Below are 26,795 nucleotides of genomic sequence, written 5' to 3' on the forward strand. Positions count from 1 at the left end.
ATGAGATGATTTTTTTCTCGTATTTTAATATTTTTACAACACTTCCACTTGAATCCTCGTGTGTGTGTCAGTCCAACCCACCAGGACCTGGAGCATCAACCTCAAGGCCGGTCGGTTTTCAACCTGAGGCTTCATTTAGTTTCACAGTAGGTAGGAAGCAGACAAACACACAAGAGAACTCAAATGAGACCGTTGACACATTATGGACCAAAAAACAAAAATAAAACATACACACTTCCAGTCTTTGTGTGGGGAGTAGAAAAGCACTCACAACATGGCCTGTTAGGTTATTATTGCTGCAAAAATAAAGAACGAACACCAAGAACAACATGTGCAAAATCAGACTGATGACCTTTCTCTTAAAAAGGCTTTCTGCTGATGCTATGATTTTGTTTTGCCCATGGGCAGAGTGGTACAGTGAGATTCCTACTTTTCTCCACTCGAGACGGGTTATAGATCGGTATGCTTGACTTCTGCTTTGGGCTCAGAGGAGGTGTTCTCCGTGATGAGAGATGCAGTGGAGGACTTGTAGGCCGGCTCGTCTTTAAACGGGCTGTCTTTAGCAGGAGAGAAGCGGAACTCCTCCGGCACCTCGTCCTCGGCTTGAGCCTTCTTGTAGAAGCCGAGCTTCTCCAGCAGCTCGTTGATCTCAGAGCGGGTCATGTCAGACAGGGCGATCCGCTATGGAGGACACACATGGGAAAGAGGAAATTTACTGTTAATGCCCCATGATAAGCTTCGTTTTGTTCACTGTGATAGATTCTCAGTGCAGCTGCAAGTGTTTTAGAGTTGTTTTAAACACTTTAAAAGCAATCAGAGGTTAATATTGATTGGTTTATTTACAGTCTGTAGGACAGTTGATAGTGAAGCTGAGGAAAGAAAGTAGGAGTGAGAGAAGCTATGACGTTAAACTAAATGTTCCTACAATCAAACACCGGATGATGTTCTGTGGCATGAACTGTAACCACAGCAGGGCGCTCTAATGGGTTTACAATGAAATGGATCCATCATAATTGTCACATTTAATCGTATCACAGATGCTATAATCACATTCAGGGGTGAAGCACGTAATTATGGACCTTGTAAGTCTCTATGGATTCGTTCCCACATCCATAGCTATTCATTAGTATGTTTAGTATCCAGAGAATCAGTCACAGACAGTATTGGGAGTTGCCCTTTCACACATGTAGCACACACCGGGAGTTTGTCTTGCGTCAGATGCATTCTCACCTACTGGAAATACTTTGTTTGGTTTGGGTGAGGGAGGGCGCCCGGAGAGCTTGAAGGAAGAAGAAGACTCATCCCTAATAATGACTGTTATTGCATTGATATCAATACTACTTACTCTCCTGCTCAAAAGTTTGTTACTTAGAAGTGTCCTTATGTTTGAAACAAAAGCACAATTCTATTTAATTAGAAAAACATTACATTGATCAGAAATACAGATCAGACATTATAATGCAGTAAATGCAAACATCACTTCTGTAGTCAGATGAAACATTGTGTTAGCTAAACTAAGTTTATCATGTTAAAAAGCTAATTGATCATTAGGAAACCCTTGTGCAGTCACGTCAGCACAGCTGAAAACTGTTGTGCTGATTAAAAGACTAGTTGAGTGTTGAAGCATTGGCATTATTGGGTTCGATTTTAGTCTCAAAATGAGCAGAAAAAACAACTTTCAGCTGAAACTCATCAATCTATTCTTGCTCTGACAAAGAAATGGCCAAGACACTGAAGCTCTCATACGTCGGTGTGATCCACTTCCTAATAAAACAGCCCAAACTAACTCTGGCCACAATAAAAACAAGTTTTCTAACCTTGCAATATTTTGACTATATCTTCGGTTAATTTGGCAACTCATCTGATGAGTTAAATGGAAAACACGACATTTTTTGGGTTACCCCAAACAAGACATTTTGACGTGTCAAAACAGGAAAAGCAGAGGTGGATTTTCCTCATTCCTTAGTCGAGCTAATTCCAGGTCTCTGTACTGTACGTGCTCACTCACTGACATGGAGCCATCTCCATCACAGGTTATTCACACCTGTGCTTTGCCTGCCTTTGACAAGTCAAAATGTCTGCTGTGAGAAGGGTCTATATACAGGCTACAAGGCAGCTGCACTCTGTCATCATCACGCCCACTCGCTCACTGTGAAATCTCCAGACGAGGACCTGCTCTTTCCATACATGGGCAAAATCTGATATTAAATATACGTTTTAACAGGGAGCTGACGAGGTTAAATCTGTTGACTGTCCAGTCCAAATGATTTTGGCACTTGCTCTCACACATATAGCTCCTCCAGGTAATGAATGTCCAAGCAATTTCAGGGTAGCAGTGCATGTGTGAAAGGGGCTCAAAGGGGCCTACATCCCTGATCACATTCTACATATGAGCTTTAATATATTGTAAAGTAAAAATGGGAGGATACAAGATTTTATTAAGGTTTGGGATAAAAGCAATTGGGATAAATTGATCAGGGAGAACACAAAAAAAAATGCATGTGAAAATAAGTGATTCCAGTATGTGTTGGTGCCATTTGAAAAGTTTTAAGCAATCGCAATTGAAATGTTCATATCGCCCCATGCAAAGTAAAATGCAAATATAAACCTCACAGTTAAAACAAAGACTTACATCCAACTCTTCGTAATAGTGGTTCAGGAGGACAAGCTCAGGGTCGGCCCCAGGAATATGCTTCATCACCAGGTTATGGCTGAGGTGGCGACGGTCAAGGACTGACAGGGAAGAAAATGCTGGAAACATTTACAGCGTGCAACTTATAAACAGACATATTTTAAAAACGAGTAAGAGCAGCGTGTCAAAGGATACTAAAGAGGAATGTCCTGGACCACGAAGGCTTTGACCTGCAGGCAGAGGTGGGGATTAATGTTTGTCACCACAGATCTGTGGGGGATTCTGGGAAACGCTAGATGTGAAATGTTTCTCAGAGAGCAAGAGTGCTCAGTGCTCAGTGTGTTGTCTGTTTGTTGTTCCTATGATTACATAACCGAGAGTGACTTACCTCTCTGAGTCTGTTCAGCTGTCATCCACCACATGTCTGCAAGGAGAAGATACAAGGAATGGTTACCAGCTGCTCTCATACTTTTGGGATCCATCACCTGGACTCGGGATAAGATAATAAGAACATTGCATGTTCTCATTCTGCTGCAGTTTTGGGAGAAGTTCCTCGCTGAAAACTGATCTGGCGGCACTGCAGTGGTGAATCCTTTTGTACAAAACAGATTCAGGCCCCTGGGATGGGTGCCTAGCCTAGAAATATGAGCCTCAGGTATTGAGTAGCAGGTGTGACAAACACAATGATAGCAAACAGGAGATAACAAGCTTTTTCTTCCGTGATGCTGGCAGGGTGGGGATGTTGGTGCCACCCTGGGGGAAAAGTGCACGGTTTCCCACAAAAAAGAAGGACAGAGTTACAGAAACTTTTGTGCAGGAATCCGACCTCCAGTGACACACACCCGGCTTATTTACAGGTAGAAACATGTTTATTTTAAGGTCATAGTTAATAAAATGCATTACAAGCACACACACTGTTTGTGTCCTTCATTGTGTACTATCTGTAAACGCAGAGACTCCCCTTGGAGAGGCAGTCACGCATGCGCCCAGGACGGAAATTTAAGGAATAAAACGCATGTATTCACACGTTAGCCCACATCAGACTCAGAGATGCACATGTATCCTCACTGTGAATACAATACAGCTTATTGTGGCGTGTTGTATCATGAAGGCTACGGTGTTACGGTACCTCCACCCTCGCCTTTGCGAGCCCGTCCAGTTTCTTCAGATCCACATCGTAAGCCGAGGCGCAGTGAAGCAAACTGGCCAACACGACCAGCCACATGATTCCTCCTCCTGGTTCAGATCGTGGACCAGGACTCTGCTCTGCTGTGCTCTGATCCCGGACCTGCAGCTACCTGCAGATGTGTGTGAGGTTAACTGTAGCAGAGGAGAGGAGGACAGATGATGTGCAGCGATGTCACGTCCGGATCTCTTGCCACGTCAAATATTTCTGCCACATGAGAGAGAAGGAGGCGTGGAGAGGCAGCTCATTGGTTATCTGCGAGATCCCCATCAGCATACAGTGAATCCCATAGATAGGATATACAAACTTTGATGAATCCTCACAAATGTTTAAAGAGGTCATGTTATGCAACCTTTCAGGTTCGTACTTTTATTTGGGGGTCCTAGTAGAATAGGTTTAAATACTTTAATCTTCAAAAAACACATCATTATTCTCATATGGTGCATTGCTGCAGCATCACTTTTCACAGTGTGTCTTGAACGCTCTGTTTTAGCTACATAGTGAGACATCTCTCTCTGTTCAATCTTGGTGAGAGTTGCACATGTTCATTACTTAACGGGCAGGATGTAGCTAATCAGAGGCAGAGTAGGGCGGGTCATGCCGAGGAAGGTAGTGTGATCTAAAATAACGCTGCTATAGCTGGTAACCATGGCTGCGGTACCGCTGTATATATTTTATAATGAACATATATATTTATGTAACGTCTGTTACATAGTAAAGGCTCGTTCAGGCAGTGCAGGAGCAGTGTTGTGGAGTAACCTGTGACTAAAAAAAGGTAAGAATCCTAAAATAAATGTTATTCTGCCATGTTCAGGGCACAACATGTAAGAAATTTAGTTTGAAATATTCAAAAAGTAAGCTCATCAATACAATGTGAATATAGTGGCCATTTGTCAAATAACCTAAATCAAATTTTAAATTAAGCTTCAGAATAAAAATCAAAGAGGCACTGCTGCACCATGGGCTCGTAATGTACTTGGCAGGCAACACTTTAATGTGTAAATGTGGTGGAGTTACCCTTTAATACTTTGAATACCTCTGAATCAATTTTAAGCATTACAAGCAGAGGAAGTATTTCTTGCAGGGTTCCTGGTTTCCATTATATCGTATAGTGTGGATGAGTATTTCTATTATTGCGTGCACTGTGGGAGTATTTCTCTAATTTCCCAAATGTTACACTCCACGAGACACGATTAAGTCTCCTTGGACGAGGAAGATTTCAAAAGCAGTTCAGAAGACATTAGATCTGAATGTGCTTTGGTGGATGCGAAGACAAATCAGACAGAGGAAACAGTGAATGGATATAATGAGGAAAGCAGCAAAGAATAAATGACCTCGACCACAGGTTACGACACACACACCTGACCTATATACTGCACAAAACCTGCGTTTTTGTCAGTGTGATTCATTGCATATGCAGAGAAGAAAGACATACAGCAGTGCTGGGTCACACTAGAAGAGGCCCACTGAAAAGATGAAAAAAGACAAAGAAATCTGGTTTTAGATGTATCCTGCCCGGTAATATCAACTTACTTCTTCTCTATAGAAATCAGGCCAAAAGTCTACAGCATTCTTTGATGTTGCACTTATGCAATTATGGACCATATACTCACAAAATGAGTCACTTTTTATGGCATATCAGCGCTGGAAAAATGCCTCAGTGTATCATGTTCTAGCCCATTATTATGTAGGAAAGAGCAACAACCATGAACTGGACCTACAGCGTGTTACAGTCAATGTTACATCACGCTTCAGTGCTTTATATAGACATGCTATGAGTTATTTTCCACCGTGTGAGGATACAGTATATGTGCAGTAAGCTTCCAACACATCCTGCAGTAATAAATATACTTCTGCGCACCACTAGTAGCTTCAGGCGACCATCTTCACTACACTTACTGTACTGCACAGCTTTTTTCCCTAACAAGCTATGGCATTACACACACACACACACACACACACACACACACACACACACACACACACACTAGGATGCAGAGGTTTTGACTCATTCATTTTATAAAGACCACAAGCATTTAAGAGGTCATGGAGACTGATGAGGTACCCTCAGGTGTTGCCATGGCAACACCTTAGCCCGTGCTTTGGCTCAGCGTAGAGGTGATTTGGCCTCCTAGAGGTAAACTGGCATCAAAATACATTTCCTTCAGCGGTTTTAGTGCAGGACATAATAAAAATAATATTTTTTTTTGTTCATAATAATCAGTAAATAAACTTTAAATGGAGCGCCTCGTTAATTTCATCCAGGATTCACCTTGATGAACTTCCTGTTCAAGTTTCCATCCTGAATCTCACAGCGTGACAGAGAGGCAGATTCCTGTGTTTTGTGCTCACTGAGTTAGAAATCTCTCACTGAAACTTCAAAGAGGTCTGCAAGGAAACAAAGCCCTGCTGCTCTGCTCACTCAAATCTGGTGACACGGTTCCTCTCAGCCTCAAAACATCGAACGCATTCGTGCTTCTGGAACCTGCTCTGCACTTACGAATCCGTCCCTGCACAGTCTTAAATGGGGCTCCTCTGGCTGCCATTGTGCAGCTGTAAGAGAGCATGCCTTGTCAACGTGCCCCGCAATCAAAAATATGTCACCAGATTGCAAAGCACTTTGAGGCAAAATTGTGGTTTCTGATTTTTGAGCTTGATACACAGGTAACTGCAAAACTTTACAGGTGGCTGACAAGCTACCTGTAATTCCTACAGTAGGAATATAAGTTTTAAACAATTGTTTGTGCCAGAGATGCTTAATTTATATTGTAAAATGAATAGATAGTTCAAATATGCTATGTACAGCAGGCCTTAACATACATAGTAAAGATACATAAATGTACAGTAAATATACATCCTTCTTAGAAAAAAAGTGAAACGAAATAAAGGTGGTGCAAAGAACAAATTTAGGTGCAAGGAACCTCCAGTGGAAGGAACCTCAGGAGGAGCCACAGAGGAGGGATCCCTCTCCCAAGACGGACAGACATCAAATAGATGTCGCATGTACAGAACAGAACAACAAAATCACAATTTACAAATTGCATTGACAGAATATCTGATACAATTTATATAATATATATATATAAAGTGTGTGGATCCAAGAGGACGACTGAGCAGGCCGAGGCATCGCCAAGTGGTGCCCGAGCCACATGACCTCCTTTCCACCGTGGTGACCTGGAAGAGGGCTGGCCACACAAGATAATTAGCAGTAAAACAGAAAAGATCAGAGTGAAGAGGCATCAGATTTTGCAGAAATACAGATATAAATGCAGAGTCAAATTAAAGCAGAAATGTCAATATTGGTGTAATATTTATGTAATATTTTATTCATCAATTTATGGCTACATTTCTTCTAAAGCACTAGCAACCCACATGAAGGCCGGTTGGGTCAACGACCCACAAGTGGCCCTAAGACTCTGAAACTCAGAGCTCTGTAAGGACACAACCACACCGAGTTTAAAAGCCTGCAAACTCCCCTCCAGTTAGTTAGAACTGAAGAAGCCTCTTGGATGAGAGGTGAAACGTCTTCAAGAAACTGAAACAAGTCCAGTTGCTTACGATACAGCACTTACCATGACCTGGATGACTGAAAACATTCATCAACAAATGTAAAAAAGCAACAAATTGATAGATACAGTTAGCAGTGAAATGAGAAAGTGAATCAACAGTTGATTTAATACAAAGGTAAATAAATACAGAGTCAAATTAAAGCAGAAATGTCCATTTATGTAATATTTTATTCATTAATTAATGGCTACATTTCTTCTAAATATGATTTTTAATGGGATTTAAATTCATTTATTGATCCATTTCTTTATTAATTTCTGATTTTGGCAGTCTCAGTCCTCCATAACGAGCCTCACCGCCAGTCTTAATTACGCTTTGCACTTCACCACACCCACCACCAGGGGGCAGTGGCGCTTCAAGCATAGACCTTCGCCACATAGAAAAGCCCTCTGACATCTACTCTCTACACTGTTGAATGGGAAACGCGGCACGCGCCCTCACGGTCAGCGTTTGATAATGTTGTCAAGGAAACCAGGTTTGGAGTCGGTGCGCGAGCGCGTATCACCTGCTCAGCTGACGCGCGGTGTCACGACCAAGCGCGTGTCGCTTCTAGCCGCCGCGGCTCTGTGAGAGTCGGAGACGGACTTTACTGTAATCGGGAGTCACATCGTTAGCGGGCAGCGGCTGCTCGTTTACGGAAGCGCCCTCTGTCTCCGTCTCCGTCTCCGTCTCTCTGTCCCGGACGTCTGTTTTAATTTGAAGGGCACAGAGAGGCAGGCGTGCTGCTGCTGCTGCTGCTGCTGCCTGTGTCTTTAAACGCAGGAGGAGCGGAGACGTTTCTGACATGTAGCCTGCCCCGCAAATCTGTTCGCCAGCACCGCTCCGAACCCACCTGCTCCCGCACGCTGTCATCGACCCCCCGCTGCTGAGGACGGCGACGGACGGACTGAAGGAAGGAAGGAAGGAAGGAAGGAAGGCAGGAAGGGGCTGGGATGCCGATGGTTTCATCTGGAACGGAAAGTTCTTGGTTTCTTGTGATTTAACACCCCTCCGCCAGCGAGGCTCCGGACCGAACCGAACCGACCTCTACATCTGCAGAAAAAAACGGTCAGCTGTTTTAAAACCCCCTCAGCACAGAAGAGCCAAAACCAGGTAAAGGTGTTTATTATTCAATCGCCTACACGCATGAAACCTTTCAGGTGTGATGTGACAGCACAAACACCGAGACAGGAAATATTGTTGTTTACATCACCTGTAAAGAAACACCTGACAGCTGATCCTCGTGCTGCTGATGTGTCTACCTGAGAGGAGATATTGATACTGTGGTCACAGCATCATAATTGAGAATGAACAATGGAAATAACCTTTTTTTTCCTCCAGTGACAGAGAATCACATATTAGAAATGTGTACACAATGTGTAGGGTTGCAGCGATACACCAGTCTCAAGGTATACAGTGGTCACATTTCCTTATCGTCTATCATATAAGTGCTTTTAAAAATACATATATTGAATATTTATGTCAAGTTTCATGTCTGACAGGGTATTATAATAATCCCTGGTTCTCATTCCTTTAAGAGTCATTGTAACAGATGATGATGATAATAATAATAATAGTTTAATACCGTATACCTTATCTTTTCTTTGAAAATATCTTACAGTATTACCCTAATAAACATCGAATCCGGCTCTAATATTTCCTCCCTCATCTCCGACACATACACACAAACACACGCACACACAAACACACACACACACACACCCGCGTGTCTCGAGATAGTATCTGATGGCAAAACAATGAATTAAAATGACCTTCATCCTCTTTATTCAGCCTGGAAAAATTGTCCTTGAAGCCAGGAGTGTAATTAGGCCAGTGTCTGCCACTGTCCTCTTTCAGCCAAGACGACATCAGTCATTTTTCTGTCTCTGTGTGTATAAATATGTACATCTACCTTGGGCCAAATACTATGTCAGCTACCCTGAAACTGTTTACATAACAGTGTGTGCCAGATATGAAATGGCACATCATGTCAAAAAAAAAGAGCCTTCTCTGGGTTGTTCATGTTCATTCACGGCCCCTTACAGTGCCACAAATTTCAGCGCCTCAGTTGGAGATGTATGTTCAACTTCCTCATGCAACGATCTTATCTAATGTGATAGATGCACTGAGGGAGGACGTAGCTACAAGCACAATAATCTGTAGGAGCATTTAATTTCCTGCAAATGCACTGATTATCGCTCACCTAACAGGTTTTCTTAGCTGTTACCGCAGCAGCAGTTACTGTGCTGTGACGCTGCCGTTGCAAATGTTTGCAAGTCTGTTTGCACCTGTTTCTTCATGCTTATCTAAAAGCCAGTAGCTGGTAAGGAAGGAAGATGTGTGCAACGACTTCTCTGCACGATAGTGTTTTAATTTTCATGCACATGCAGATGTTGGTGTACATGCACTGAGCCTGTTTAGCGTGCCAGTCCAAGCACAGAGGATTTATTTTTATCGTCCCTAATGAGTTTTTGTCATTGAATTTGATTCCATAGCCAGGTTCACAGACAGATTATCTGACTGAATGAAAATGTTTATCCCAATTACTGGACACCGCTCAGTGTACGCGCGTCTATTGTCTTGTAAACCAGAGGCTGCTTTTGCATCTGATAACAACGTGGTGATCGTTTTTTTTCTACAAAGAGAAAGCATTTGGCTGATTTCTGTAATTGTTAATTGACAGACCCTGAAACCGCAATTTTACGACATCATTTTGCAGGGCAGACGTTATACTTCAGTTTGTCGGCACAATTCCTTTAGCGTTGGACGGTAAGGAAAATCATGTTGACATCCTACATTCTCGGCTGTGACCTGATCAGAAGGATGAGGCCCCCTGGATACAGGGCAGTGATACTTAGTGGCACTAGGACCGGGAGGAGCCATTTACAGCTGTGGCAGCAGCTGCCGGTGTCATTTCTGTCCGGGTCATCATTAGTATCCCTGTCACGGGGGCATATGGCCCTGGAGGCCCCCGAACACCAACCCTCTGCTCTGCTGTAATTTCAACATTAAAACACTGAAGAGGTGGTAAAACGTGTTAAACATTAAGGTTAGAATCACTGTCAACATTATGCAACCAAGTGGGAACGATCGTTCAGTGTGAAGATACAGGCGACTTCCTTTAGACATGAAATATGGTTACTGACCCTCGACTGACTCGGTCACCCAAAACTATCTGTGTTGTCAAATAATCCCGTCAGAGGAGCCAAGAAGGCTGGCAAGAGCCTGCTGTTTGGGTTACACCACATCCGTCCTGGCTCTCTCTGCTCTCACCCCCTCAGGAGGGTGCATGTAAACACCATGACACATTTGTTATTATCAAATCATTCCACTCTCTGCTCGGTGAACGTGAGTGGAATAAGAAGTGGTAGTCTGACATGACTGTTCCCAGAAAGGAAAAATATTCGGCTCTTGCTCAGTCACACGTAAAGAAAAGGAGCATTTTTGTGCAAACAGAGAAGCCTCTGCATGTGCTGCTTCTACCTTAATCAGTATCCACATCTCACGTTTTCATATTTTATTTCATTATCACCTTCATTACATCCTATACTGTGCCCCCCTGTCCCCAGTCGTGCGTGTCATGTATTATACATGGTTTAAACATGCTCACGTTCCCACCTTCCCTCTCATCTTCCAATGTTTCCCCCCCATGTTTCCGGACGCACATTACCGTTGATAACGATCTATGTCCAGTTGTTGTGACTGTGGCCGCTGGGAACGTTGACGTCATTGATAGTGACTCTGAGGCGGTTGGCTGAAGGAAACAATACAGAGCACGTCGCTGGAGGAGCCACCGGTGTCACCTCATGAAAGAGCGCAGGGAGGGGGGAATGAGAAGATTTAAGGTCAGGAATAGTGTAGACGCTCAGCTTGATTTAAGGGAAAAATACAGGACGGGCGAGCGATTCGATGCCGATGGGCGAGCGATTTCGATGCCGATGCAGCGAAGGTGGTTGAGATGGAACAACAGTGTATGGGAGAAGATGGGGAGAGAGGAAGGATTAGAGAAATGGGACGATAAGAGGGAGAGAGAGGGGGGGGATTAAAGCTTGGAAAAATAGACAGTGCCAGAGGGAAGTGTGAGAGGATCAATTTGGAGACGTTCTGCAAAGAGACACAGTGTTGTCACTGAATGGGCTGTCTCGCTCAGCTCTCCCTCTCGCCTCCCTCGGCTCGTTTTGCACCCACCCACTCCCACGTGTGCCCAGTCGCCCTCCCACACTCCCCCCCCCCTCCACCAAATGCCATACATGGACCATATGAATACATTATACCCAGCCAGGCACCAGGTTATTGGTGGGACTGAGAGATGTTTCTGGGCACATGTTGAGTACAACCCCTCTCTCTGCGTGAAAGTCGTGGCCTCCGTCTCTTCAAGGTCGTGTGAATAATTGCGAGAGAGACCAGTTTTTTTCGCCCGTCCCCCAAGCAGAGAGCTCTTTCTCTCCCTACTGACCAAGAATGTGTCCGTGATGTAGAGGACATCATTTCAGTCTTGTGGAGAATAGGATTTGTTCGTGTCTGTGCACCTGAAGGTTAGATGTCCTCATGAAAGACATGACATGGACGTTCTTTGGTCCTTTTCTCACGTGTTTCCACCGCTGACTGATGCATCTGGGTCGGACTGCCACGGTGTTGTGCCCAAATCAGCTCTTTTTAGTGTCCAAAAACACAAGACTATGTCCCCAATTTATTTTCTTATAGGGATTTTACATCTGAGAATGATTTTGGGTGATGAGCAACGTGCCTTTTATCGTTGTATCCTTAGATTTTTGCATTATTGAATGTATTTCATGGCCTCAAGGCTCAATTTTCAGTCATGCTCATCACCGTGATCACTCAGTTCTCAATTATGGAGCCTGGGATATAAAATGCGGGCAAAGCAGACATTTATTCACACAATAACTGAATAGATTTTGACTTGAATGGACGGGTTCAGATTCCTTCCTCTGCTCTGATCTCGGTGCAGCTCCCTCTCTCTGTGTGTTGTTGTTTATTCCACGCTGTTGACTTTTGCTGTTCCGGACCGTGCAGCAGCTCCTCGTGTTAGTGTGTGGCAGGTGCTCTGAGCTGATATGAACTGACTGAGCATCTCCCTGGTTACTGGAGGACTGGCAGGCGGCTTAGGCACAACTAGAGAGGATGATAAACTGTGTCCAGGCTTTTTTTTTTTTTTCTACAAATCTCCCATCCAGAAGCTCTCAGAGGTTGGGACAGGAGATGAATACACCTCCTCTTGTCTTTTCTCTATGCATTTTGTTCTTTCAGATGTGCTCTTCCAGCAGTACATGCAGCTGTGTTCATCTGTTTCTAAGGCTATGAGAAGGCAGGTAATTGAAGTCATAATGGTGAGAGCCTGGATGAGTCACTCAGTTGTCGTGCTGGGTCAATAGGAGCTCATGACTAATCAGCTGAACTGACTTGTCATTTGTGAAAGAGGCTGCATGTTAACATTTCAGTGGTAGAAATGTCTCTGTACCTCCTCAGCTCCTTCTTTCATTGAGTTCCCCTATCACATTTCATCCTCTTTGAATGGCCACAAAGACTGTGCTTTGGTCTTACAAGTGGAAACACTCTTGTCTTCTTTGTCACAGAAATCTTAAGAAATGGACCAAGATAATCCGATCCAAAGCCAGACACAAGAAGACAACCCAAATGGAGCAGCAGAAGCTTCGACAACAACTCCAGCTCCAGCATCAGATACAGTAGCTCCAGACCCCGCTGCTCAGCCTGCAGCTCCCTCCAGGCCTCGGCGGCCCCAGAGATGCGCCAAAGTAGAGGGCTCCGTTGACATCACCGAGCCCAGAGTCGAGTCCACAGATGAACCCGCTCCAGTGGCCAACCAGAAAGAGAGCACCCCTGATGGCATCGCAGCAAGCCGTCCCAAACCCTCTCGCTCCACAGCAGACAAACCCTTAGGAGAGCGCACCGGGCCCAGCGTGAAGGCGGGTCCAAAAGGTCCCGGCCACCACCCGATGAGGGCTGCCTCAGTCCCCGACCCATATGCCAGCAGGCCTGTGCCTTCTCACCTGAACCCTCATGCACAGAGAGCCTTCTCTGTAGCAGGTACAGCTGACACTCAGGCCCAGGCTGTCGAAGACTTCAGGCAAGTTCTCTGATCTGTGTGTGTCCCAACATTCATGTCCCAGCACGTCTACATGTTGCATTTAGTTCCCAGACAGTTGAGAAAGAGGTGAGAGAAAGGCCCTGCACATGTAGCATTCATAAACATTGACAGTCAACACTTCAGGGCTGCATGATTATAGGAAACATATTGACAAATTGTGGCGATTAACACTTTGTTCATAATTATTTAAAATAGTAGTATTTCCAGTTTTGTCACAGAGACGTTTAATGTTTTTCTAAATTACATAATATGATCCATTTTGGGACTGAAACCTTTCCAATTAAGCTTCAAATGGTGACATGTTCTCACTTTAATGACCTGTTAAAGATTTGTGTCTTTCTTTCCCACTGGATGTTCCTTTATTACTAAAGGGTGTGTCTAACTGCTCTATTGCTCAGTAGTAATGAGTCACCGAAGAGTAAACTGGATTTCTGGAACTGATAAGGTTACTGAGTAAATGAAAAACTTAGGTCAACAGAAAAAAATAGGAAGAAGATGTTGAACAACAACACTTAAGTTTTGTTCTCGAGGGAACCTTTCTGTGTGTTGTAGCGCAGAAAAACATCGATTTAAGGTTTGAAAACTTGCAAACCAAAATGTACGCAGCCACAGCTGTTCTTTGTGCGGTGCTGTCGCTGTGAGAATAGTCTGTGGGACAGTTTAATGATAACACTGCGACCATAGATAGCTCGGTGCTTTTTATAGAACATTCTCTGAATTTCCTTGGGGAGCCTGGAACAACACCGATGTCGGCGCTTGATGGCCCCTAAATGTGCTGTATTCTGTGTACGACTACCTCAATTTGACCAGTAAACAGAGAAGAGTTGATGTAATTTCACTGACGCTGCAAATACTTCATTTAATGTAGGAAGTGCGGGTGTGCAGAAATGTACTCCCTCCTTTCTCTGAAGTGCATATCCTGTTTGGGATTGTGCCTATCCAAGTGTATATGCTGGGTGAGAGGCAAGGCCACCAGTCTATTAGACAGCTAACACACTGTATTTATACAGTCAAACACATCCTTGTGTTCACATTTATGTGGCTGATTTAATTTCTCTAATCTAATCAAACTTGCATATCTTCAGGGTAGGGTTAGGGTTGTGGTGGCTTTCAGACTCAGTGGATTTTAATCCAGGACTCCTTGTTAAAGGATCTCTATGTCAGTATTCGTAGCAATTTATGTATTTAATGCTTTTTTATTGGCCATATGTGAGCAGATTATAACAAGATGTGAGAAATGAGTTGTTAAACGCTGCTGGACTTTGGATTTCTTTGTGAAGGACTCCAGATTTTCCACAACAGTCCGAAGGAAGCGACTTTATGCACGCTCTCCAGTGCCTCGCCTTAGTGCCTCTCTCTGAACTGCTAACAGAGCAACAATAGCTAACGTTAATGGAGTCTGCAATCATTAACTAACAACCGGCTTCCAGCACAACACAGAGCTTCTACAGAGCTTCCAGGGTGCCCAGTATATAAAATCACATTGCATTAATAATCCCATAATTAACAGCATCTAAGCTTTGATTACAATTCCTTATACAGCCTTTTAAATTATGATGTGAATTTCTGCAAGATATCAGCATCATCAGTTTTGTAATGTCTGTTTTTTCCTTACCTAAAATGTATATATCTTGAGTAATGTTATGCACTCTCCTCTGCATATGAATCAGAATGACTGGAGTAATTACATTATGATGATTGTGCATGGTGTCGTAAAGACGTTGAGGTCAGAAATTGAAAGGAAGGACTATGTCAGCGCAGACACATTAGTAAATATTAATACAAGGGTTCTTCTGTCTCACTCAGACTGTGTACTTTGTGACACTCAGGTGTGCGGGACACTGGTGTTTATAAGAGATATGACATAACATCCTTGTCTCACAGAGTGCACATCATCACTTGGAACGTGGGTTCGGCCACGCCACCTGATGACATCACGTCCTTGCTGGGGCTGAACGTGGGTGATGGAAACACAGACATGTACATCATCGGGTGAGTGTTTTGTGGTGCGGTTAGTCATCTGGTTTCTTCCACATAAAAGCTCAAGTGTCCATTTACGTTCACTTGTCCCACATGGACACTGCAGACAACGCAGCTAATGAGCGGCCACAGTCATGTCTCAGCCCTTATGGCTACGATTTTCTTCCATTTAATAATCCATTATCATCAGCTGCTCTTACATCTCCGTCTGCTGTTGACCCTTGTGTGCTGTTGTGTGTCATTTATCTTCAAGGCTGCAGGAAGTGAACTCTATGATTAACAAAAGGCTGAAAGATGTCCTCTTCACAGACCAGTGGAGCGAGGTCTGCATGGAGAGACTCAGCCCCTTTGGTTATGTGCTGGTCAGTAACGACTTTTATTATCAACACAGATGCACAGTCTGGTTATTAAAATGCTTAAACGAACTGCTTAGATCCGTGCTGTATGCGATCGCTGATGAGATCTCTGCTTCCTGCTGCTGTTTCGGCTCATTTTGTTCCCCTGAGCAACGGATGGGGTGATAATTTATAACATGCGTGTAATGTCAGCGTATCTGCAGTCTTCTGCTGTCTGCCAAGCTCATAATGCAAAGTCAAGCACTCGCTGTCTCTTGGTCTTCCCGTGCAGTTATGCCTGCATACCTGCTCCTTATTCTACTATTTTCAATGTCATTACTGTATTTTGCATTATTATTGTGTAACGGTTTGCCCTCGTCAAACAACTAATGAGGGTTTGTGAAGCCCACCGGGGCGTGTAATGCGATTTTGGGCTATACAAATAAACTTGACTTGACTATCTTACTACCAGACCCAGTGTGGGAAGGTAGTATACTAAGAAAAGGTTTCATGTAATGGACAAATTGAATGGGATGTGGCAAAGGCTTCCTAATAAATATTCCATTGAGGTGTAGGCCTTGAAGGTGCACTCAAACATTTTAGATGTACAAAACTGATAATATAAACTCATAAACATTTTTCTTTCCATAACTGAAAAAAAAATATCCTTCAAGGAAGTAAGGTCCCCACAAAACAGTTAGAAGCTAGAAAGGTGGCAGGGTCCAGCAAATATAAACAACATAAAACGATATGAATTTGTGTTCTGATTTAAATGTCTTGCCCAAAACTACATAATGCAACTTTACATTTTATAAAAAATAGGCCTTAAAAGTCACTAAATAGCCTTACTTTTGAATTTGTGACGTCTTAATTGCCACAAAAATCGTTTATAAATGTCATTCATCCATCTTTGTTTTGTCAGAATGAGTCAAGCTCTTCTTGCCTGGCTAGATTGCTCATGTTGAAAACCATTAAACCTACATAACCTGTTTGCAAAATGGGACCACATACTGTATATATCAAATACCTTTATACTTACCAGCAAAGCTTGGGTAAGGAAAAGATAAAATTAGGATAGGAGATGTCTCGAAAAGGTCTTAAAAGGCATTAAATTTAAGTGTCTGATACCTGTAGAAACCCTGTCCATACCAAACATTAAAAGCTTGGCTTGTTATGCAAATAACCAATGAGGATGTGAAAAATGTATATGGAAATCATCTGAAACGTTTACTCTCTCAAGAACTCTCTGGTGTGTTGGTATTATCTGTGTGAGGGCAGATAGCGTAACCGTGGTTGGTGTTCGTCTGGCTGTATCTCGGCTCTGTTGGCATGGTGAGCCGGAGAGCGTGATCAGCTGTCAAGCTGAAACAGCCAGACAAATGTCTCCCAGGATGCTGTTTTATTTTTGGATCACGTTGTTGTCAGTGTTGATGGGCCTCTGACAGTGAGACTGATTCCGTCCTCCAGCTATCTCACGGTCTGCTACGTTAGTTTAAACCTTGTTGGAGTCATCTCCATGTGACCTTTCTCTGTACTTCATGTTGTGGGTATTAAGTTGGAGTTTGTCTTGAGTAGAGGGAGATACATGATGCTGTCAGTAGGAGTCTGTCTAGTCATGATATGGTGGACAGACACGAAGTAACAAGACACCTCGTCAGTTCTTTCCACTCTGAGACCGTCCGCTCACCAGGACTCATTGTCAGGCTCCAGCTGTAAGTGCTGCGAGCACAAGAAGGCTCCCTCAAATCAGCCCCTCGCTGCAGAAACACGGAGCCAACGAGACATTTCTATCACTACACAGCTGCTGATCGTCACCATCCTTTCTGTTTGAGTAAGCTACAATTTAAATGCACACATTATCCCTGGCCCTAATCTCTAATTACAACATGGCACACTCTATTGAATGTGTTGCAGCGTGACTTTTTTCATGATTTATTGGTTTGACCTTTTTTCTCAAAATTTGTTGACTGAGTATTTTAGTTATTACACTATGAAACTGCTAAACATTCATTTTAAATACTGAGAGGTTGTGAAGTATAATAGTTTTTAACAATAAGATTTGTAGACACCTCGTTTTGCCGAGCTAAGACGAACTTAATCGCCTCGTTAACTCATCGTAAAACACACTAACTCAAGCTCAACATAAATGAAATAAAACTCACCAACACAGTCTTGGTTTATCTTTCCTGATCACCTCTGGTAGGTTGAAATAAATCCTTGATTCACAGAGTAAGATGTGAAAATACTCCCTCTCTACACACCTGCTGCTGATGTCCGTCTCTGTCGCCTGTCGTCCCTGCCTGCTGAGTCTTGTCCTCCCTGAAGTCATAGTCTTGGTCAGAGCCGCTGTGTTACCCCTGGATCCACGGCTGACTGAGCCGTAAGCTAAAGGTAGCTAGCCACAGCCAAGGATAGCGAGTAAAGAGCAGCAGTTGTCAGTTACTCCGGTGATTAGCTGCCCCCTATGTTCTTGGAGTTACCTTTGAATTCTAGCCTTTAAAAGACTCACTTGTTAAACACATATGTCAATAAATCAGTCTGACTTTAAGGTCCAGCTAAATCGAGCCAATGATATCTAATGTCGTTCTGTGTGATGAATAGTGGAGGAGGATGTTGATGTCTCTGTGGTCTTTCAGTATCAGAGACTTGAATGAGTAAGCCTTATTTTGCACTGGACTTCTTCCAGATTCACAAACCGCCCTGCTAACATCACACTTGTTACTCACAGCTCATTTCCTCAGTCGTGCATGCGTGTGTGTGTGTGTGTGTGTGTGCTGTACAAGGTCAAACATACACCGCTGCACACATGCACTCTCTCTCTCTCTCTCTCTCTCTCACTCACTCCGAGACACTTGTCTTTGGGATTAAATGTCTTTTCTGTTCTTAGCCAAAATGTAGCATGGCAGCCTTCGGGAGCTCCTCCAATGTTCACTGATGTCGATAAGAAACGCTTTTCAACCACAGTACACGCAGGCAAATCTATATACTCTCAGACTTTACACACACATACACACACTCATTGTCTGCGTCCAACACACACAAACCACAACTAGAGTCGGTCCACTTTACGGTTCAGTGGAATCCGTTATGCAACAAAGTTGTTCAAATAGGCAGTTAGTATACAAGCGAGAGGGTCTCGTGTCACGTGGAGATGTGTGCCTCCATTACTGCCCACAAGGCATTTCAGGCGGAGTGTGATCATGCTTCTTCGGCCTGCAGTTGGGGGTTGGGATGTGTGGACCGCTGGAGAGAGGGAGAGAGGAGGGGTGAACATAAATATCTGGTGAGGGGCTTGGCATAACATGCAAATACCTCACCTTGTAAGACTTAACAAATGTACTTGTCATATTCCAGCCCCCCTTTTGTATGGCACAAAAATGTGTACACAAATGTCAAAATCTGCATATCATTATGCATAAGCAGAGGCAAGTGCAATGAAATGATGGTGGAGAAAGGAAGGGTCTGACCATCAAGTGCCTGCAGTGTGGACACGTGTGGTTAGTTGCCACAGCGAGGGCAGACCACAAGCTACGGCCTCCTTAATGTGCAGTGCTTGGTGTAAAGTAATGGGAGAGCTGGGCCACCGGCTCCTGCAGGGCGAAATGGAAATGCGAGGGCATAGAAAGAGGAGGGCAGAGTGAGAGAGTGAAGCGGAGCGGCAGAAATGAACTCTCAGGATTCAGCTCTGGGAATTTGTTTATTGAAATTTTTGTGCATGTTAAACAGATATTTATACAGTTGCCCTGAACTTTAAAGCTGCTGTCTTTTCAGAATTATGCAAAGCATAACTGATAACTGTTTTCCTATTTTGCCTTCCTGTCCGTCTCTCCTCGTCTGTCTCTCAGGTGACCTCTCAGCGGATGCAGGGCTGTTTATTGCTGGTGTTTGCCAAGTACTTCCATCTGCCCTTCCTCCGCGGAGTCCAGACTGAAACCACCCGCACTGGCCTGGGGGGTTACTGGGTGAGACGGCCACTGACACCATTCTGTGATCAACACTGTGTTATATAAACTTAGCTGTACATAGGAGGACATCTCATCTCAGTTGGAGTGACAAGGTTTAAGATGTCTGTCCCTGCTCTCCACTCCACTACACTGTCTACACACCTCTACATGCAGTGCAGGTTGTTTGCTTTATCCAGAACCGGTGAGGATGTGGTGGTTGTTACATCTGCTGAGCATAATCTGGTGCAGATGGCATTTACATGAAAGGCTGGAGCGACTGCACACCAACCATATTATCAGGTCTTATTATTTGTTAGTCAAATGATGTTTCATCCAGGTTTATGAGACTAAAGATACAGATGTTGTTATCTCACAGCCAGCAGTTATCGATACTTGGACAGCAAAGCATATTAAAAAAGCAACAAGGGTGAACTACAGCCTGTGGGTATTTATGTTTATTAACATGCGTTAGCGCTGAACGATATGCAAAACAAAATCATATTGCAATTATCTTACTGTAGTGGTAATGGTGATTTTTGTATTTTTTCTCATTAGAGCCTGACAGATACACCATGTTTACACACTGGATCCTGACTGGGATCAATTTAAACTGAAACAGTTTCTGAAGAGGGATCAGTCATGTACTTATGAATGATCTGAGTTCATGTTTTTACTGAAGTTTATGTATTGTAAAGGCTCCCTGAGGAACATATAACTGAGGAAGATATTTAACTATTTCACAATAAACACTACATTTTTACAGCACAGTAAAACAAAGCAGCAGAAACGCAGCAATACAACAAAAAGCAGAATAAGCAGAATTCTGCAGGTGAGATTCAGAAAACCCCAGAGAAGCTTACAGAAGCAATCTCACCTCAATACACTTTACTGCAATTTTTTAGCTGGGGTCTATACCTAATAAGCATATTCCCTTCAGTCTGGAAAACATGATTTGTAAAAAAAAAAAAAAAGAAGTAAGATCACAGTGGATGTTGGTCTGTATTGTTAGATCACTGAAGTCGCTAATAAAGTTCTGGAGAAACCCTCTCTGTTTGAACTCTGCACATTCTGCAGATTTTATACTGAGACATCTTTTGTGTTTTAATGGGTCACAGCAGTCGGGAGGACAGCGGGAAGCAAACCACAGACTCATCCTGTCCCCCCACTGTGCACTTTACTGTTAGCATTAAGTATTGATGGCATACTACCCCGGTAAACTTCCTGTTTCTCTCTGTGGCAAAGACACACACACCACTCAATACAGTGAAAACACTGACATACCAGTCACTGAGTATAGGAGCTTTACATCACTGATCCATTCATTGATTTGATTTTGATTCTCCTTCACAAGTGTCTTCTTACCTTTCTTAAATATAACTTCACTTCCCCTCTGCTTGCCGGTGCTCACAGGGGAATAAAGGTGGCGTCAGCGCTCGCATGTCAGTGTTCGGTCACACCATCTGCTTCCTCAACTGCCACCTGCCGGCTCACATGGAAAACTCAGAGCAGCGCATGGAGGACTTTGAGAGCATCCTGCAGCAGCAGCAGTTTGAGGGCCAGGCTGCCACCGGGGTTCTTGACCACGAGTAAGTCGGCGCACAAACACATAAATACAGACACACACACAGTTTCATGTGTGCGCTGCAAAAGTACTTGCATACCTGCACGCTGACATCATGAATTCATGAAATGACTCTTTTTTTTTTTGTTCACAGCGTCGTGTTCTGGTTTGGGGATCTAAATTTCCGCATCAATGACCTGGAAATGCAAGTGGTAAAATCAGCCATCGATAACAACAAGTTTCCAATGTTGTGGGAAAAGGATCAGGTAAAAATAAAGGCTACCTAATAAACTGTTTAAAGAAAAATAATTTATCTCCCTGTCTTCCTGAAAAGAAGCAGTGAATGCACATTACCCCTCAGCTCCTCTGTATTCACTACACAATGGAATATTATTATATGGTACAATCTTAACTTTACATCAGAGTTCTTGTGAAGACATTTCACACACTGAAAGGTCGTTAAAATGTCAGGACGTACATGATGAAATTACTTCTTTCCTGTCTGATGGACTATGCACTGTGTATGTATTGCCACTAGAGGGCATTAGAGAAACACACTGTCTCGTTAACAGAGCCATCAGAGCAGAAGCCCCCAGTGAGTGATGTTTGCTAATTGTCTTTGATACAGCTCAACATGGCCAAAGACAGTGAGACGGTGTTGGAGGGTTTCCAAGAGGGGCCGCTGAAATTCCCTCCCACCTACAAATTTGACATTGGAACAAATACATACGACACGAGGTTAGTGGTGCCAGGGGTGCTATTATGAATTCTGGGCCACTGACCAGATATCACAGAGTCTGGCTTGGTAATACTTACACTCTCCTGTCTGAAAGGTCCTCACTAGCCTGGAGGGGGAGCATGAAAGTGCCTCTTATTTTTTTCCCCATGTCCTGATTTTACCAAGATGGATCTTTTTTTCCTCTCTTCTTCATCCCTCTCTTTTAATGTACCCCATCCAGTGGGAAGAAGCGTAAACCAGCTTGGACCGACCGAATCCTGTGGCGCATGAGAGCCACCGCGCCTGCTGGCACGGCTCTCAGCGCAGGGAAGCGTGGCTCCATGTCAGGGCTGACCAGCGGGGTCAAAGTCACACAGCACTACTACCGTAGTTACATGGAATACACCGTCAGTGACCACAAACCAGTCTCCTCCATCTTTACCCTGCAGGTGAGACACGTCAGGGTACACTGTAAATATGATTTAAGGGTTTGCAACACAACAAGTTTTATTCAAGTTCCTTCTTCAATCCGACTCTCTCTCCCAGAAGTTGTAGCGAAAGACAACCAAATGAAACGCACCGTTACATTAAAGTAGTGTGTAAAATTACAGATTTCTCTGGTTTGAAACATTTGGGATGATGCAAGTTCACAACTCAACAAAACATACAACATAGGTGTATTTTGTCTTTAAACATTTTAATTTCAGTTTCTGATGATTGATGCTGTGCACACATTTTGGTTGGTACTTAAAAAGTGCTCAGTTCTTATTATCATTTAAGTTTATCTCACGGTATTTTCGTTCTGTACAAATGTTTCTGTAGTTTCCATACAAGGTGGATGTTGCCCTGGTCACAATCATGGTGGAGGATGAGTGGAATAGTATTGCTGATGCCGTAGCGAGATTCAAAGTGATGCCCAACTTCGCTCGCAGCTCCTGGGACTGGATCGGACTCTACAAGGTAAAAATATAGTCGTACCTCTACCGGCCAAATAAGAAGAACCCATGACAGCAGATCATTATGACTAGCATAACAAATATATCTGTGCATTATTACCAGTTTCAGTCAAGTACTCTTTGTGATTGTGCTGCCGCCCCTCTAGGTGGGTTTCAAGCACCATAAGGACTATGTGGGATACGTGTGGGCCAAGCAAGAGGAGGCTGATTTTCATCGACAAGAACATCAGGTAATCTGGATGCGTGCTGAATTTTCTCAAGTGCTCATTTTCTTTCACATTTAATAGACGTCTGAGTAACTGTTTTCCAGGTAACCTTTACCGAGGAGGAATTGCCCAAAGGCTCAGGGGACTTTATCTTGGGTTACTATAGCAACAACATGAGCACCATTGTGGGTGTAACAGAGCCATTTCAGGTAATCATAACTCTGACGTTGCCCCTTTGAGGTTAAATCAATCAAATACATTTCCACATAGAGGTAATTCACATCTGATGTATACTTTCACTGCTGCTCTTCTCTACAGCTGTATCTTTACTTAACCTCGACTGACATTTTGCTTCTCTTGCTCCATATTCTACCTCCTCCATCCCACTCTTATCCTCTTTTTCATCTATCTTCAGATCCAGCTTCCCACTTCAGGTCTTGACCACAGTTCTTCAGACAGCTCTGACTTCAGCTCAGAGGATGACAGCACCGTTGTCCTCATGAAGACGAGGTCCCGCAGCCCCAGTCCACGCAGGAGCAAGCACCGCAGGCATCGCAGCGGCAGCCACAGCCGCTCCGGCAGCCCTGCACAGGCCAAAATGAAAGAGCTCAACGTCACTGACGACTCTCCATCCAGCACCACGTCGAAAGCTGAGAGCGAGTCCACAGGACGCCCAGCAGGGGGCAGCAGCAGCCAGCTGTCTGTTCCAGGGCAGAAAGGGAAAGACACGGGGGATTCAGGGCTGTGATGCACGGCCCAGTCCTGCTGCTGTCACAGGTCACATAGCCAACTGTTGTGTCTTTTATTAAATACATCCACTTCACTGTATGTTTTCTGTGAGGAAAATATACAGTTTTTGGCACCATTCTTTTCAGGAACAGCCATCTGGTTTGCCCAGAAGGCTTACTTTGCCTTTAGTTGTTTTTTTAATCTGTGCACATTGTATGTTTTTTTTTTTTTTATTTGTAAACCTTTCACTCAGTCCTGTGTTTCTTCTATCTTTGTCCGTTCTCAGGTGTGGACAGTACAGGGAGCTGACACCTTGCATTAGGAAATACTCAAGGATTTATGGTCATGTAGAGTAAAAGAGTGGTTACTTAATACTTTTTAGAAACCATCCTGCCTATTTTCTGACAGTGGTTTGAAACTCTGCACTGATGTACCTACTAGTCACGTCAGCAGACTGCATACAAGCGTCAGACAACGCTTTTGAGATAAGAAGTATGACGCAGACGTTGCTCACAAATCACTAGTTTGCTTTAGTTGTGGAACTTGCATCTATTATGAGACAGATCTGCTCACACCTAAAGCCTCTAGGTCTCTATGGTCCTCGAGGCTAGAGTGAAAAAAATGCGTTTTATTCTGAAACATCCCATGAAAGCATCACCAGCCTGGTCAACACTCACTTGCATTATAAGTTTCTGTAATTCTGCAAATGGAGATAGCCATGCATTTTGACTTGGCAGTATGGTTCTAGTCTTATGCATATTCCCTGCTTTGGAAGTTCAGTGTGAATTACACAGCAACATGATACTTAACATGCAGGTAGCATTTCAAACGTTCCACCAATGGGATTTAAAGTCCCTCCAGGGTGCATTAAAAACGGAGCAGAACCAAAGTAGGGGGAGACTGGGGTTCGGGGCGCTCGGCCACTAGCCACTTCAGCAGCACATGTCAGCGTAGAGAGTGAATGTGAGTGTAAAAAAGGCCTTTAAATAGACTGCCAAATCAGTGCAGTGGGATGAGATGGGTGTGTGAGGCTAGCTGTCAGCTGACACTGCAGAGCTGTCTGGCCAGAACGAGTTCTTTAATTGTTGGCCACTAACTCTGCTGGTCCGACTACATTGGTAACAGCTACGGCATATCTGACCCAGGAGACGTGCAGTATATTGCTTTGACACACATGCATTTGTCTGAGTTAATGGGCCTTATCTAACTTTTCACAGCGGCAAAGTTACTTTTTGAAAAAAAATTACCCGATAATAACAATAATCGCATATTTGTTTTTATTCCATTCTTAATACATATTCAGTTTTTGACTTTCTTGCATGATGTTTTCAACATGGAGTCTTAGTAAAAAAAATCAGACTGATAATCATCTCTGACAAATGTGAGCAGGCACTCTACTATGTAGAGCTACCACAGGGCTTTGCATTATACTGTAGGTAGTATAATACAAAGCTGACATGTTCCACTATTGTGAAATATCATAATGCAAACGTGATATTTCAAATAAATGAAATGTTCCGTTCTCATTTTTTCAGTTCACCACTCCGCTGTTTGTTTTTGTGTTTTCTCTTGCTCAGATCCCCCCTTACTGATCCTGGTGATTAGCTGACAGTGACAGTAGTCACAATAGTCGTGTTGCATTGTTACCGTGTGAACTCTGATGCACCATCTTAGACTCTTTGTACTTTTGGGCTGTTAGCGGTAGGACAGTGTACACTGTTGTAGCTGTAACCTCAGTGTGTATGTCTGTAATCACTTTTTGTGCGTATGTGTTTTTATGGACGCCTGCGTGTGTGTGTGGGTTTTGGATGGTGAGGATGTGTGTGTGTGTGTGTGTGTGTAGCTAGCTGTCGCAGTGAATGGGGTGTGACTGTGTTTGCATGGTTTGCTGCTGGACATACTATACATTCCGGTACTGTGATTTCGTGCCGTAAAGTGCTGTTTTTGACTCCTCTTTGTTATAATCGTGGCTGTGAAAATTGTTAGAAAAACATGGTAAGGACAGTATAAAAACTTAACTTCAGTATAAATGTTAGGAGAAGAAAATGCAGGGCAGTTGTGCTTGCATACATCTGAAATTGTTTGAATCATTTCATAGTGCATTCATGTATTTTCTTGATTTTTGAAATGAAAAATCTATTGGACCTTTGTGTAGAGTAACATGTTTGAAAATGTTGAAGATTGTATGACTTTGTCCTACTTTAGGTAATTTAGTATGATCAGTTCTGCAGTCATGACCATTTGCATATCTATCGTGAAATGTTAATGAAAAATTGTGTCTACAGAATGTTATTGTTTTGTAATGACGTGGCTAAAAATAGAAGAAATATGTATGTAAAGGACAAATATTAAGTATGGTAGAAAACATAAAATAGAAGACAATCTATGCCACAAAGATTATTTTACGTAAATTATTTATTTATTTTCTTATTTAACTGTTAAATGAGCCTGAATTCTGCTGGCCAGTGAGGGAGCATTATTTCAATGGAAATGTCAAATGATGTAACAGAATATTGATAATTATTTTCTTTTTTCTATTAGGAAACTATGAAGAGAGTTTGATTTCTCCAGTTTCCATTTTAGTCAATTCAGATCAAATGTTGCTGTTATTGTCTGAAATGGAGATTTGTTAAGTCTACAGGTCTTTGTAAGATTGTGAATCAAATTGTCAAAAATATATATCATATGAAAAATGGTTAATCTGTGTGAAAATCATCCAATCAGTGATGTGAGAAGGTTTTTAGGGGTTGCTTGCTTTTCAACCCAAAAACTAGTGCAACACTGTCCAAAGAAATAATATACTCCCTTTTAAATTGTGCTGTCTGTCTGTTTCCTGAGTCTCTTCATATTTATTTCTATTTCTTGAAAAAAAATG

The 26,795-nt window shown here is 43.1% G+C and overlaps 2 protein-coding genes across 2 annotated transcripts; one reads left to right on the top strand and one right to left on the bottom strand.

Moving 5' to 3' along the window:
* Positions 1-6: 6 nt before the first annotated feature.
* Positions 7-4,016, bottom strand: selenom (selenoprotein M). The gene is made up of 5 exons (XM_073466649.1): positions 3,762-4,016; positions 3,021-3,056; positions 2,828-2,862; positions 2,633-2,711; positions 7-681 (listed from the first exon to the last, which is right to left on the bottom strand). Exons 1-5 carry the CDS (start codon positions 3,855-3,857, stop codon positions 451-453), a joined length of 477 nt encoding a protein of 158 aa, XP_073322750.1. The 5' UTR covers positions 3,858-4,016; the 3' UTR covers positions 7-450.
* A 4,156-nt stretch (positions 4,017-8,172) lies between these two features.
* inpp5jb (inositol polyphosphate-5-phosphatase Jb) lies at positions 8,173-26,694 on the top strand. The gene is made up of 13 exons (XM_073465484.1): positions 8,173-8,477; positions 12,959-13,470; positions 15,376-15,483; positions 15,725-15,833; positions 19,652-19,768; positions 21,161-21,336; positions 21,466-21,577; positions 21,940-22,049; positions 22,271-22,478; positions 22,852-22,989; positions 23,132-23,215; positions 23,296-23,400; positions 23,607-26,694. The coding sequence occupies exons 2-13, from the start codon at positions 12,971-12,973 to the stop codon at positions 23,937-23,939; spliced, it is 2,100 nt and encodes a 699-aa protein (XP_073321585.1). The 5' UTR covers positions 8,173-8,477; positions 12,959-12,970; the 3' UTR covers positions 23,940-26,694.
* The last annotated feature ends 101 nt before the right edge of the window (positions 26,695-26,795 follow it).

Source organism: Pagrus major, chromosome 5, assembly GCF_040436345.1.
Source record: "Pagrus major chromosome 5, Pma_NU_1.0".
Taxonomy (NCBI): domain Eukaryota; kingdom Metazoa; phylum Chordata; class Actinopteri; order Spariformes; family Sparidae; genus Pagrus; species Pagrus major.